Source organism: Apteryx mantelli, chromosome Z (assembly GCF_036417845.1).
Source record: "Apteryx mantelli isolate bAptMan1 chromosome Z, bAptMan1.hap1, whole genome shotgun sequence".
Taxonomy (NCBI): Eukaryota; Metazoa; Chordata; class Aves; order Apterygiformes; family Apterygidae; genus Apteryx; species Apteryx mantelli.
Window position 1 is genome coordinate 37,748,163 of NC_090020.1, and position 14,916 is coordinate 37,763,078.

The 14,916-nt window shown below is 37.7% G+C and overlaps 1 protein-coding gene across 3 annotated transcripts in view; it reads right to left on the reverse strand.

Moving 5' to 3' along the window:
* Positions 1–14,916, reverse strand: part of ADAMTS19 (ADAM metallopeptidase with thrombospondin type 1 motif 19) — a 158,662-nt gene that overhangs the window by 23,538 nt on the left and 120,208 nt on the right. For all 3 annotated transcript variants that reach the window (XM_067315930.1, XM_067315931.1, XM_067315929.1), the window contains exons 17-21: positions 9,401–9,558; positions 8,327–8,480; positions 4,865–5,000; positions 2,171–2,375; positions 57–209 (exon numbers count right to left, since the gene is read on the reverse strand). In XM_067315930.1, the coding sequence (XP_067172031.1) occupies positions 57–209; positions 2,171–2,375; positions 4,865–5,000; positions 8,327–8,480; positions 9,401–9,558 (806 nt within the window). The remainder of the gene's footprint in view (positions 1–56; positions 210–2,170; positions 2,376–4,864; positions 5,001–8,326; positions 8,481–9,400; positions 9,559–14,916) is intronic.

Genomic DNA, 14,916 nt, shown 5'->3' on the forward strand with positions numbered 1-14,916 from the left:
AACTCAGCTTGCAAAATGCATTCCACTAAGTGGCACAAGCATCAACGGCGTCTCACCTTAGACCAGTCTCCCATTCTCCAGACGTAGCATTTGGAATAGTCCTCGCAGTCTTCTGCTTCTTTAGGTCTTGTGGACAAAACACATTTCTTGCGGGGATTGGTGCACTTCACAGTTCGATGTCGTACTCCCTTCCCGCACTTTACAGAGCACTGTTGGAAACAGACATTTTTTCAGGTTTTTGCACGAGACATAGTTACCCCACGGAACAAAGTAGGAGTCCTCTGGCCTTCCAGTGACCTCTGCCAGGCTAACATAAATAATTCAAGACTTCAGTAATTTCCTGACTTCCAATCCTCACATGTATAGATACTGGATTTGTTTAAAACTAACAAAAGAATAAAAATCCCTTATTGGGCAGAATAATCATTTCTGCATTTTCAACTAAAAATATATAGCTTGAAATGATCAAAAACACCTGCTTAAGGAAAAATTAAGCTTTAAAACAGTATTTGGATAAGGAAAAATTTGAAAGATTATGATCAAGTGAATGCAAAGAGTTACAGTTTACATATTAGTTTACATAGAGTTTACATATTAGGCAATAATTTTGTTCTAAGAATTAAAGAAAACATAATGAAAGAAAACCTAAATAGTGTTCATAAGGATAAGATGTGAAGCAATTTCCAGTAAACTCTACTAGTGTCTAAAAGACCTTTTGGGGAGGAAAAAAGTTAAAATGGCACAGTAAATGTTCCAAAACTGTATGCAAGAATCCAGACTGAATTTGAAAATTCAAATCCACTGCATATATGGTATGTGAAAACTGCCTTAATGGTTCACAGAAGGTCTTAATCTATGTTTTTTTCAGCTATTCCCACTTATGCTGCCAAAAATTATGCCATTTCCTTCTCAAAACATTATCACTGCTTTCGATCATCCCACTGCTTGCAGATTAAAACTCTCTTTTGCCAAGCTGATTACAACTGCAGGAAGCAGTGGTGGCCAGCTTCCAGTGTAATGGTGATAGTGGGAATGGCCATGGGAAACACCTCACTCTTCAAAATATATTTTTTGCTTCCAACAAAAACATGCTCGCTTCTTTCTGCTTTCTCAAACGTACTAAACAATCTGGGTTTCTTTCTCTCACCTCTGTAAGTGAATACTGTTCTTCCCAATGCCAGCTCCTGCATTATAAACCTCTGCATACGAGACCAGGAACTCCTGCTGTTTACTTCTTTTTATCTCTACCTTAGAATCTGCTTTTCATCCTTGGAAATGTTCCCTGTGCCTTAGCTCCTTCTTGCTTGGGGAGATCAAGGGCTGCTGCTGAGCGGAGGAGTCCAAATGAGGGACTGCACCCATATTCAGAAGCTGTTCTCGTACTTTGAACTCTGAGGGACTGAGGGCGCAGCTTCTGCGATGGGAGGCATGCAGAACGGCCTTGTACTTCCAGCGGAGGGAGAAGCTCCAATAACCCCTACAGTTTGTCCAGATGGCCGTGATAACAACCCCTTCTGCCTCCACAGTCAAACACTACCAAGCCTTTCAGAAGCCCAAGGAAAACACACTGACATGGTCAGTAAAAGTATCTTAAAAAAACCTTCAAATAGTAATTACAGTTGGCATCAATGCTTCAAGATGCAATGGATATGAAATTGTTATTTACAAGCAGTTTTGCTCAGTGCACATGCTGTTCTTGGAAAAAGAAATGAGAAGAGAGAAGAAGGGAAGGAAATGTGCTTTTTGCAAGCAACTCCCCCCATGGTCTCTGTGAAGCAGAATGGCAGCAACCATTTGCCTGATTAACATCCATTGGTACAAAAGCATTTCAGAGATGTTCCGCCTCTGAACACAAGTCCTGATAACTGAGAAGTGATGGTCTTAATTAATTCTATTTACCCTTAGTTACCCACTACTACAGTCAGGACATATTTGACTATTCTTGCTTGAAAATTGCCCAACAGAAACCATTTCAGAACATTAGCTAGGTAAAATGTAGTAATTTTACACGGTTTTCTGAGCCCCTGATCCCTATGCCAAATCACTGCATGAGGACCCAGAAAATCTTTAGGCTGGGCTGTGCCATCTGTCATTGAAAAAAATCATATTCCCAGAAAACTTTAAGGCACAAATAATTACTAAGGAGTATCTGTATAACTGAATACAGTACCTCAGACCAGACTCCCGCTTCCCACACTGTCATGCAGTCCTGGCCTTCGCAGCGCTGCGCAGAAGCGGGCTTTGGCCCCAGGCAGTCTCTCTCCCGAGCTCGGATCAGGGTGCCATTTCTGAGCTGCTGTGTGCAGGCCACTTGTCTGTTCTGGGTCCCTTTGCCACATGTCCGTGAACACGGAGTCCATTCTGTCATCATCCATCTACAAAGATACATAGGCGATATAGTAACAAGAAATCAGGCATGGAAAAGTCCCCTTTAGGCCATCTTATTCTCTTGCTTACCAATACCTTTGCTGCCTAAGACATATTGGTATATTTTCGGTCTCCTTTTTAATGAGATAATGGACTAATTATTTATCTAATGGATCTTACATTTAAATAACATGTTAATGTGCACTTCAGCATTTTTCACTCCCCAGTACCCACCCCTTGTTCCTATGTTTTCAGAGTACTTCATATTTCTTAATCAGTTCCCCTCTCTGTCATTATAATTCCAATTAGAAAAGCTCCAAAATGCAACCATACACAGTTTAAAGGTGACAGGTCACTGACCAGACAATCTATTATTCTCTGGATAGCTATATGAATATCTATATGCCAAGTCCATGCTCTGCACGTAAAGTCCAGCAGCCTTTGAAAATAGTTACAAGACGGAATCACTCCTGTGCCAAAGGCTCGTTTCTCTGGAGGAAGTATAAAAGCTCAGACTTCTTCATGTTCTTTAGGGTCAGGCCTAACTCAGGATGCATGGTTTAAATCACAGAAGCAAGGAAAGCTGATGAAGCGTGGCAGAGCTAACGTATCTGGAGAGCAATAGTTCTAGGGCATAATTTTTCCCAAATGTTCAATAGTTCCAGACTACAGCCATATGCCCTTAAAAAAAAAAAAAATCAAAAAGTTCTGCCACTGATGCAGTGCACAAGTGCATCCAAAAGACTGGATTTGCAAGGGAGAGTCCCTTGGAAACTGAAATTTAACATATCAGTTCCAACCTTCTGTCAGGCATTCATTGTAAGAAAATATAACATTTAACTAAGGTTTTTCATTATTAGTCCAGAGGCTCAATTTACAAATCACAGTTTGTCAGGTAATGCAATACAGTTTAAGATACATCTTCAAGAGTCAATAACAAACAACTAGTTACGCAAGCATATGTTTTGGCTGCATTTCTACAGAAAGGCAACAATATTTGTTTTGTAAGAATCATTAATAGTATATTAAAAACTAGATATATAAATTGAGGAGCATGATATCTTTCTATATTTCTCAGCATAGCATCTCTGAGTAGCAATTAATAACACTTGAAAAAGTACAGCATATTAAAAATAGAGTTGACAATGTCACAGAAAAAGATCACACTATTCCACTTCTATCCATTAAGTGTACATGATGTTAATAAAACAATAATCTGGTCCAGTACATATATAGTGAAATATAAATAAACCCTTTAAAGTGTAACGCTCTAGTCTGTGAAAGTCAGAAGCTCAGCAGTTCCATCTAACTTAAAATGTATTCATCACTGGTATTTTATGGATTTCAGCGCATCATTCTTTCCAGGAAAACTATGTCATCCGGTTCATTTTATATACATTCCTTCAAAAACATTTGCATTTTATTTACTTTGCATTGTTTTCTTTAAAAATACCATCCATCTCTCCTTCATATGACTCCAGTAGCTATACCCCTGAGCTCGCTCCCAAGGACACTAGCTATCGCTCTCTGTCCTCCCCTTTCTTGAAAGGTGGCAGGCGCTTTCCCTGAGTCTGCACCATACTCAAGGACTTCCCTAAGCATAATTCTTAGCTGCAATTGAGAAAAAGGATTGCAAACGGTGAAAGAGGTCCTGGGCAGAAGCCTTTGCTCTGGCCTTGCGGCGTGGTGACACGCTGCCCCCGTGGAAGATGCCCGGCAGGTGCAGAAAGGTCCCTGCAAGGGTGGCAGGCAACAGTCACTGCGTATCAGCTGGCCAGCACGAGGTGACAGGCCACCGAGCCGCTCAGCTGCATGGCACCATGTGGGGTGGTCTCTGCTCGGCACAGACTGCGTGCTACAGCTGTCTCCTGGGGTGAAATTCAGGGAAAAAGCACCTTCTGCTTCTCCTACCACTCAACCATCAAAGTCCAATTCTGCATACTGATCCACAGACACGGGGATGGGGGGCAGAGGGAGGAGAGGAACACTGTCTACTCCAAGTTAAATCAATGTATTAAAAATGAGTAACTGTTTCTTTCACTACCTAGTACGCCCAGAGCATATTGTGTGCTTTTAAAAGAGTGCAGCACTGCAAAGAGTGCAAAAACCAGGAGAGTGCAATTTTGTTCATTCAACAAAACACTAAACTATATCATTAATTAAAAGCATGAGATTAAATCCATCCCTATATAAACAGCATTTACATTTCAATTTCATAATACACATCAGCCTGTGGGGACTCTTACTGAGGAAAGTAATGAGCTGCATACTGAATAAGAATTGATTTAGGCATGTGCTTAAGGCTCTCTCTCCTCTCTTTCATTGAGACTCAGAAGAAACAGCAGCCAGCATTTCAATGTTCCCTACATTTCTTGTTATAAGCTTGGGATGTATGTATTTATTGCACATTCATCGTCACAGGCAGTCACCTCTCTCTGTTGCTCCTAAGATTTTTACATCTAGATATTACAGTCTAATTTAATCAAATAACTATTACCTGGTCTGGCATGGCTGCTCATTGCACTTTCGGATCTGTGGTTCAGGTTTTGTTAAATATTTGCACTTTTTGTTGTCGACAAGACTGATATTCTTGTTCATAATCTTTGTGCAAGACACTGTTGTTTTTCTTTCACCTGATAAAAAATAAAGCAAGTATGTGGGAAAATCAGGAATATACAACTTTGTTAAAAAAAAATGATGCCTGTGGAAGGCCAAAGGTAACTTTATCAGATACAGCTGTTTCACGTAGAATTTGGCTAAAAAGTATAAAACAAAATATGTTAAATTAGGCACTTAGAATTTTATAAAAATATACATTATACAAGGTTCATTCCTTCTACAAAAGTTTACAAGCCATTGATTAGAAAAGTAAAGACTTTGTGAGAAACAATTTGTGCTGAATTCATATACATGCTTAGAACAAGTGGGATGTGCCGTTTCTACATTACTGAATTTCAATCATGGAAACAGAAGACCCAGGAAGGTTTAAGGGTGGAAGGCTCCGGTGGGCTGAAAAAGAAGCACTGATTTATTAACCGCACCGAAAAAGATGCAAAACTGGTAGACAGAAATACATTTGCACAGTATCTTCCTGCTATTTTATATATTCAAATACACAATAGCACACATTTTTCCATCACCTGGACTCACACCCCATCACTCCCCCAACCAACGCGCACGGTTCGTTGACCTAATGGCAGCACGGCAGCCAGTATTCCTGCCTCCCCTCCCTGGGACTCCACACTCTTCCTCTGATAGAGCAAAACAGCATGTTGGATACTTAAAGTGAAAAGCAAAGAGAAATTCTAAAGTTTGTAGGGAATAATGTGATTTTCTAATCCAGTCTTTGCATACCAGCATCAACAGAGTTTTGCTGCTTTATCCCTGTAACGAGTCATAGGCCAAAACCTGAGTCTTAGTGACTTAATTGTTTCTCTCTCAACCACTGAGACCCCGACATTGGGAAAAGCTTGCGGAAAAATTTCACAGAAAGTAAGTTTGCCCATTAACATATAAAATAAGGGAAGGAATAACAAGTCCTGCCTTCCTGTATTGCTGGAGTTTAATACTTCTGCCTGGTTTAGCAACGTATTGGTGAGCATGGCCAACACTTAGCTAAAGGGGATCAGCACATGCAACCTTCAATAAAAAGGAGCCTGCCCTATTCCCCATCAACTAAAGAAAAAAGGCCACATAACTGATCTGATATGCAGAGTAATAATTTAAGAAGTCCAGGTATTGCTTGCTGAGACCTAAAGCATGTTCTTTTAAAAATACCTTGCCTTGATAGATGGGTTGGAAGCTGGTATCTCTTGAAGCCAAACACTGTCAGAAATCAGAATTTAATGTAATAGCTACTATAATTAGTAACTTGTAATTGGACTTGTGCATAATTTTTTGAAAACTAACCAGCCTTGAATTAAAGACTTCATTTAGTAGAAAACACATTCATTTGTTCCTACGGTTAAGTTATAACAATTTACTTCTACCTAGAAGTTTACCGACAGACAGGGTGCACGCAGGGGCAAGACCAAGTTAAGAATGCTGTGTCACCAGTGGTCAGAAATGTACCCGTGGATGGAGCGGTAAAGTTATAAGTACGTCTTATGTGTGTGACCACAATTGACATTTTACACTGCATTTGTGTACGCAACAGCACATGCAAATAATCTATCATATACAGCATTTGATATGTTTGATCTTTTTTTCTGCATTGACATATACATGTGTGTACTCATATTCTCTCCCATGCACATACACAAAGCAAGCTTTTTCCGCAACAAAGGAGGTCACAGACGAGTTACATATATAAACATTCACAAAACCACACAGCTTCATCAATAGTTTCATCCTGACATACACTTTAAACATTTAAGGAAAACATACTGATAACTGTTGTAGTCATTAATCTGATTCATCAAAATATTGATGTTAAAAATTCAAACGCAAACATTTACACAGGGTACAAGCTGCAACACTTTAATTTTGTTATTGCTTCATATAAAACCCCAGAATGAACAGAACAGTTCAAATTATTCTGTCTAAAGTAAGAAATAAACTTTAACTTGTACTTCAGAATATTTGGCAGTTTGAAGTTAGAATACCTTTTATGGAACTTCGTATTAACTCGACTACTTTAAACAATACCAAAAAATGAAAGCCAGTTACATCAGAAAAATATGATCAATAAACATTACAATAAAACTCTCTAATATTCATAAAAGTATTAACGTAGAATAAATTACCAACATATTGCCTTTTAAGGGTTTTTCCAGACAATAGGTAACTTCAGAAACATCCGAGGCAATAATGAGGGATTGTGGTAACACTAAAATTAGACTAAAAATATTTCAGGAAATTGTAAAAAGCATGAATATTCCAAGTGAATATGAGTGCTCCGCTAAGAAACAGAGGATGCTACTTGCACCACGTACAAAATACCTTCAGGGAAGAAGTTTTCTTACCAAGCCACAAAAGGCATGTTTACGGAAACTACGGTAATCTGTCGTGACACCAGGATTGTTCACAGAGTCAAAGTAGCTAGAACACTGTGTTCTTTAAACTGCTGTTTGGAGCAAGTAAAGTGTTTCCAGGCTTTCCTGTTCAATTAGAAGGTGCACAGCAATTTTCAGGAGTGCTGATCAGAAGAGCCATGATTGTCAAGGTTGTGAGCAGGAAAGACAGGTATCAAAGACCAATACAGTATTCACAGCTTAAGTCTGATTACTCAGGGTATAAACAGATCTCTACAGGTTGCATTCACTAAAAACTCAGTGTTTTTCCACTGTAATAACCTTTTCTAGTAACCAACTTCTAAACAGGAATTTTTAAGGATTTTGTTACAATAATATTATGTTCCCATATCTGTTTTTGTGCCTGTAGTTTGTTTTTCCAAATGCACACATTAATGGTTTATAAACATAAACACAGGAAAACTATTGCATCATCATACTAATATCTGCTGTTACAACGTTTGTTCCACATGTTTTTGGATCATCCTCAGCTCATGTTACCAATTGTACATAGCTGATCTGAGAGTGCGGTTCAGCTTTTCTGTAGTTTGAAATGACTTTTACAGATTATTTATCTTCAACGGTTCCAAATACACAATGGAATACAAATGCAATGAACCTTCTACTCCTGTTCCAGCTCTTGCACTTCCTTTTCTTCTTGGAAACAGTGTCCTTAATTCTCTTTGTTAATCCAGATTTCATTCCTTCACTGTCATTTTTGTCTATTTACTTTATTTAGTTTGCATGTTTTCCTATGGCTATCATTATTCTTTTAATCTAATCAGGAGGCATGAGATTGAACTATGTGCTCCATCATTCTACAACTACCCTAGCCTACAAGCTGCAACTATGATATTATTATTAAAAACGTTACAATGATAACCAGTGTCTCAAGTATTAACACACCACGTGTTTTGATTGCCATATGCATGTATGCATATATTTACCTCCACCACATACAGCATCACAGTCCTCCCAGCCAGAATGAGTCCACATGAAAAGAGGTTCGGGTACTTTAGAGCTCTGATTCTCAGGAAGAGGATCCAGTGGGATTGTGTATTCATAGTGTAGGCCATAACTCTGGTCATGGAAAAGTAGCACCTGCAAGACACAGAGAATGAAGACCCACCTGCACAGCCACTGCCTGAAGACAAACTTGGACCTGTGAAGAAATAACCTGAAGAACACAACAGAATGAATTAATGCTCTATAGTCTTGCAATGACAGCTTTTGTAGAAGTAATTAACGGAAGTGATCAACTCCAGACAATGGGAAAAAATGATCTTACCTAATCTCTAGGTAAAAGAGGTCTCCTTAAGAAACAGACAAACAAATTTAACCAGCAGTTTAGAGGACAATCTTCCCTATGATTTCAGTGTTCTTCAATAAGGCAGATCTTGTTTCAACATGTATCATATTTGAATCTATTTTAGATGGATCGCCCAAATTCTTACACTTGAAGGATTCTGAATTGTGAGATACTTCCTCATCATCTCTCCCTCTCTCCATCTGCTTTTGTCACTGTGGCTATCAACTTTTCCTTCCCTCTGCTGAAAAGCATCACAACTCCACTTCCTCATGGAGAACCTGATGATCACAACCCTGAAGGATGATGATGTGCTATGATCAGCCAACAGGATAGAAAACATCTCATATGAATTTTTTATCTCTCTCCTCGAGCTGCACATCAGCCTTTTATGAACCCTGTAGTAATGTAAAGACTTTTCATCCCACCTCAACAACTTATTATTATTGGATTTATTATTATTTATTATTATTATGCAATAATTGGATATTATTATAATTGGATCTTAGTATTATTGCTGGATATTATATTATTATAATAATATATTGATATTATTATTATTGGATTTAAATAGGGGTTTTTTTTAGGAGTGGGCTGACAGATCAGCAGGTGTAACTTACATAGATCTCATTACCTTAAGAAGCCTGGAAGAAAAAATATTAATTACCATGCATTATTATTTGAAACAGATTAAAAAAAACAAACATTTTCATACCAATAAATGTAGAGGTGATGTTGTGGGACCTTTGGCAGATATCTTCTCCCAGAGACCTCTCCGAACATAATGGACAGTGGTCCCAGCAATATTGAACGTTCCTGAATGCTCTATCTTCCAGTCACTATTGATTGACTGTTTTCCAGCATCTCGAAGAGCTGCAAAAATATATGAATAAAGACCAGTATAAAAGCTTTCTGTCCAGGAGCGATTTGGCCTCTACTTACTTCCCATTAGTGTAATTTAACAGGTTGATGAAATCACATGATCCTATTTGCAAAGATATTTGTTGATCTTAATATACATGTGCTTCAATAGGAACATGTTTTAGAAACAATTTCTGGAGGGAATGCTTGGCAAAAACATGTGCCTAACATTAACTGAAGTTAATATCAGTGTTCTCATGCCTACAGAGACTGGCAGCCTCCAGCATAATTCATAATTTGATCACTGAATTAATCTGATTAAGAGAAAGACAACCAGTCTTTATTCCCAGAGTCGTCATTTCTATGATCCATAAAAGACATAGGAAATAAAATTGTCAAAAGAAACACTTCAGGATTTGTGGAATTAGATTAAAACTTAAAAAAATTCTGGCTCAGAATTCTTTCGCTCTAACCACTAAATTTGTTTTTTTATCCCACCTCAAAATGTAACAATACTACCATCATCACACCTAAATACCTATTTTACACAGAATTTCACCACATAATTTGATTTCCAGGGGGAAAAGCTTCTTCATTTTGGCTGAATCATTTCTCTTTTTGGTCTAATTAATACCCCAAAGTATCAATAAAGTCAAGTAAGATACATTCCAAACACTGAGAACACAATCTTTTACATTATTTTTTATAGTAAACTCCAAATTGACTCCCTTCTGTGAAGAACCTGTAATTTCATTTTAGTTTAGTTTAGCTTAGTTTAGAATCATGTCTGAAATAATCATGTGAAGTAAAATATACTTGAAGTCACCTTCTGCACAAGAAGTTCTACACATTCCTCTTCATTGAAATTGCATGTTTGGCATCAATCTGCTGTAAGAGAACCTCAAAAGTTTAAGCTTTGTCCAAAATTTCTTTTTTAAAGTTGTAAGTTAATGTGAGTCATTCCCGTAATCAACTTCTCTCCTATTCATATTTATACTGTTATGTTTTGTTTCTATGGCAAACAATGGCAATAGGTCTAAGGACTGGCAGAAACACAACTGCATGAGACACCACTGATGTGTGCCACTACAGCACTGTGTTAAATGCTAAGACTATAAAATCCAGCAACGCTGCAGAACAGCCCCGTGCTAAAAATAACCAGTCCTTTTACAAGATTTGAAAATTGTTACTTTAGGTTTAAAGATTTTATTATTTAATGCTAACTAAGTTCCATCTAGAGGTTAAATTGTAGGGGCCAAACCCTCTCCCCAGCAGAGAAACAAAACAAATGCACTTGAAAGCGCCGAGGTCCGGTTGAGTCATGCTGCTCAGATGGAGTGGCATCCTCTCCTCGGAGAACAGTGGACTCGCACGGGCTTGTCTTTAAAATTAATGTATATGCTGCAGCACATGTACGCATGCAGGGGACTCAAACCCTGGCCCCAGCATTCCCGCAAATCAGAAATATGCCTGTTCTTGCACGTTCTGCTCTCAGATGCCCCACTTGAGCCACAGAGTTTAGAGGAAGGAAGGAAGGAAGGAAGGAAGGAAGGAAGGAAGGGTGTCCTTGTGCCTTAAAGCTAGGCTTCGGTTCAAGCAATCTAGGTTCTGTTCGTGACTCTGCCACAATCCATATTGCGAGCAAGTTCACAGAGTTTTCCTCCACTCCACACCATGCTCCGACTCCCACTCTGCTCAGCTTACAGAAAAGGATGAAGTCCTCTACACAGGAACACAATATAGAAGGAAAACTAAGCATGCAAGCGTACCCTCTCTCATGCTATAAAACAAATGGAGCAAGATATCTACAGCTAAACAGACAAATGAACAACAACCTCCCACCCCCGCAAAAAGAAAAAAACTGACCAGTGAAGCCTCCTGTAACTGCCACTGAGACCAAAAATTCAATGCTAAAACAAGGAACAACACAAGTTCATCTTTGCAGAGCATGAAACAACCACCAACACAATGACAATTAAGTGATGCCAATCAGCGTAGTGTATTTTTTAATCTCTTCCTAAATGCCAGAAAAAATTTAATAATGTTTATGACATATTCCAATAATCAAATGTTTACTTTAAAACTAATCAGGGCTATAGTTAAAGCGTTTGACAACCCTTACAAGTAAGCCCATAATAGAACGAAGCTACCTAATACAGTCAAACTAACATATATGAATTTAACAGTCCTTGCTGAAGAGTCTCTTTTGCATATACATTTTTGTTGTATTTAGAAAAAATGTTTCTACTATTCACTTTTAAGCATTCCTACACACAATCAATGTTTACTAATTGGTAAGTGGGTTTTTTAGAACAACAATTCTGATAGTAGACATATATTTTGCATTCATGTGTAAATACTAAACATACCAATGAGTAAGCAGCACAAGCCCACAAGGGCTGTTCTGTTTTATAAGTGATACCTATCAACCCACAGGCCACTTGCGGAGGTCTACATACTAGTAGGAGAAGATGACAGCATTTCAGCATCACCTCAGCTAATTAACCCCCACTGGTCATTAATATGCAGGAAATCCTTGTGCTAAGATCATTACTGCTATTACAATGAGAACCTGAGAACAGAGAAGGCAATATACATGCTTTGATACAATTGGACAACAAGCCCAACTCATATTAAAAAAAAAAAAAAAGAGACTGTATTTTTTCTCAAAAGTTCTTGCAAATAAAAAGGAATAGTCAGGTTGTGCTGCTTAATTTTTGTAAGTGGTATCTATCATTCCAGGCTAAACCAATTACGGTACTAATTTACAGGTGCCTCACCTATAGTCATATTTGCAATCTAATGGAAATCCAGGACTTGTAAGACTGTGCTTAAAGATCAGTAAGTGGTATTTTTGTTTGCTATATTGTAATGCTCACACATATAATGAAATTATTTTCCAAATTAACTTTAATTCAGAAATAAACTCCTGATTTATCTGCCTATTTCTTAGTTACATGTTTTCACTCACAGATTTGCTGACCTATTTGCACTTACTTCATCCTTTTTATTTCACAGAACTACAGCACAAATTCTTTCAATATCAAATACAATTGCACGAGAATATTAAATTAATGGTGTACACATATGCATGTGTATATATATAATCTGTTGCATAATTCTACATAGACAAGAAACTTTTTCTAGAAAAAAATCTGAGATACATACTAAAATACGTACATGTAAAAATATACTGCTAAAGTTTATGTGCATACATAACTTATTTGCATGTGCTTAGCAGATAACTTTAAGCGTGCAACCCCATGTAGGTATCCATCTTTGCTCACATTTTGGATCAGACTTTGAAGGGGTTCTGATCATCCTGAGTTTTAGTTTTAATGACTGTGAAGGAAGAGCTGATTTATATCACTTTTCATTTTGTCTACTCCTACTTTGGTAAAGTTAGATTTCAGTAGACATGTCCATCAGGCTTAAATACAACTTGAAGAAAATAGACTTTACTCTCTTAATTCTGGATGTTTTCTGAAATGTGTCACTCAGCTGTTGCCAGTTGTGTGGCTTTGTGCACACACACGGTGATGCTGGGGCACCTTACTTCTTTGGATCCCCAATATTTGAGTCAACAAAAAAGAACAAGAAGGGACAGTAAAAAGGCTTCATTAACACACTAAACACTAAAAACTAAAACAAACAAAACATGCACAATCTTATCCAGCTGAAAAAGAATTCAAATTCATACAAGACTTACTTGAATTTGGCAAATTGGTTTGTATTATTATAAACTACCCTTTGCCAGATGCACTGATGACAGCTTTGAAAGATATGAACTAAATCGCAAATGCTAAAGAAGGCATATTTGTTTCATCTGGATGTAAAACTGTTTCAAAAAGTTTTACTTATTAACCATCTTATATGGCTTTTTATATATGAAAGGAGGTCAAATTTAGTCTCGGGGGACTCTGTTGCCTAGTATGGGACCAGGTCGTCAACTGGCTTTCCTTGAACTTATTATAATTTTTACAATCTAAGAATTTGGTCCAAGATATTTTAAAACTATTATCTTTGTCAGAAATGAGGAATTCAAAACTTTGTATACTTTGTTAGATCCACCTCTGCTTTCCCACACCCTCCCCCCAAAATATACGATATATTTTTTTTTTTACTGGGGAAACATATTTCAGAAAGGAAACCAGATGAGAACACAGCACAATTACGGACTTGATACCTATAATGGATTCAGCAATTAGAGTCATGCAGTGTTAAATTGCAAGCCTCCACAGGGTCTGCATCTCTGAAGCAGATTGATCATACATCCGAGAATAATGATACAGCTAGTTCACTTCTATATTCTGGCTGAAAACAAATTATTTCTCTTTCTTATTTCCAATTAGCACAGACCAAAAGATCACAGTTTTTAAACTGTAGAGTACTTGTTTAGTTATATAGCATTAACCAGTCCTATTGAATCATTATGTGTTGGACCATGTCATGCCATTACATAACAGTGCCACAAGAATGAGCACTCCCATCTCAAACCCCAGTGTATCTCTTACAAAAGAATACTGTAAAATTCCTTTCTGTACCTTACATTGTTTTAAAAACAGAAGACAATTGTAACACCAGCCAACTATAAAGAAAAATTAGCATCAGCGAAGGCATAACCTTATAGCATAGAAATCTAGGTAATACTTGAAACAGTCTTTATCAGCTTGCAATGAAATTCTTTTAAGCGTAAGACAATGAATCAAGTCTTTGGCCAACACAGTTTTAAGCTGATAAGGTTACACCTTTAAGTTTATTTCTTAAAAATAAACCTCAAAATCCTTCCTAAAATATTGCATTTTAGTGCTGAAATTAATTAGGTATTTACTTTAGAAAATATTCTCAAATTAAATACACACCTGTTCTCTCCTCTATATTACTACAAATAATTTCTATTCATGAATACTCGGCCAAAGAAAGAAGAACTACCATCTCATATATCTTTTCTTATACAACTTAACTAGGGAAGACTAGCTAATAACTGGATAATTCACAGTAAAAAAAGATTCTGTAACTCTCAAATCCATGAAGAAATCCTCACTGGAAGGGAATCTGTATCCTGGGGCGTCTGTGCTCTTACCTCCCCAAAAGGGGGATGAGACAAGGACAGACGGGCCTTGGCAGATCCATCAACTCAGAATATGCAGATACAAGCTGTACCTTGCCTCCTTTCCCAGGACGCCAGAGCTCCTGTTACTGGGGTGTATGTTGATTTTTCTTAGGTAAAAGGTAAATCTGAGGTGATTAGGGAGAAATCCTCCAAAGATTTGCTTCAGCAGCACGATCAGTCCATGATGCTATAGATGTGGACTGCGGTTTTATTAATCAACTTAGCGGCATCGTGGCAGTTTCTAGATCATAGTGATG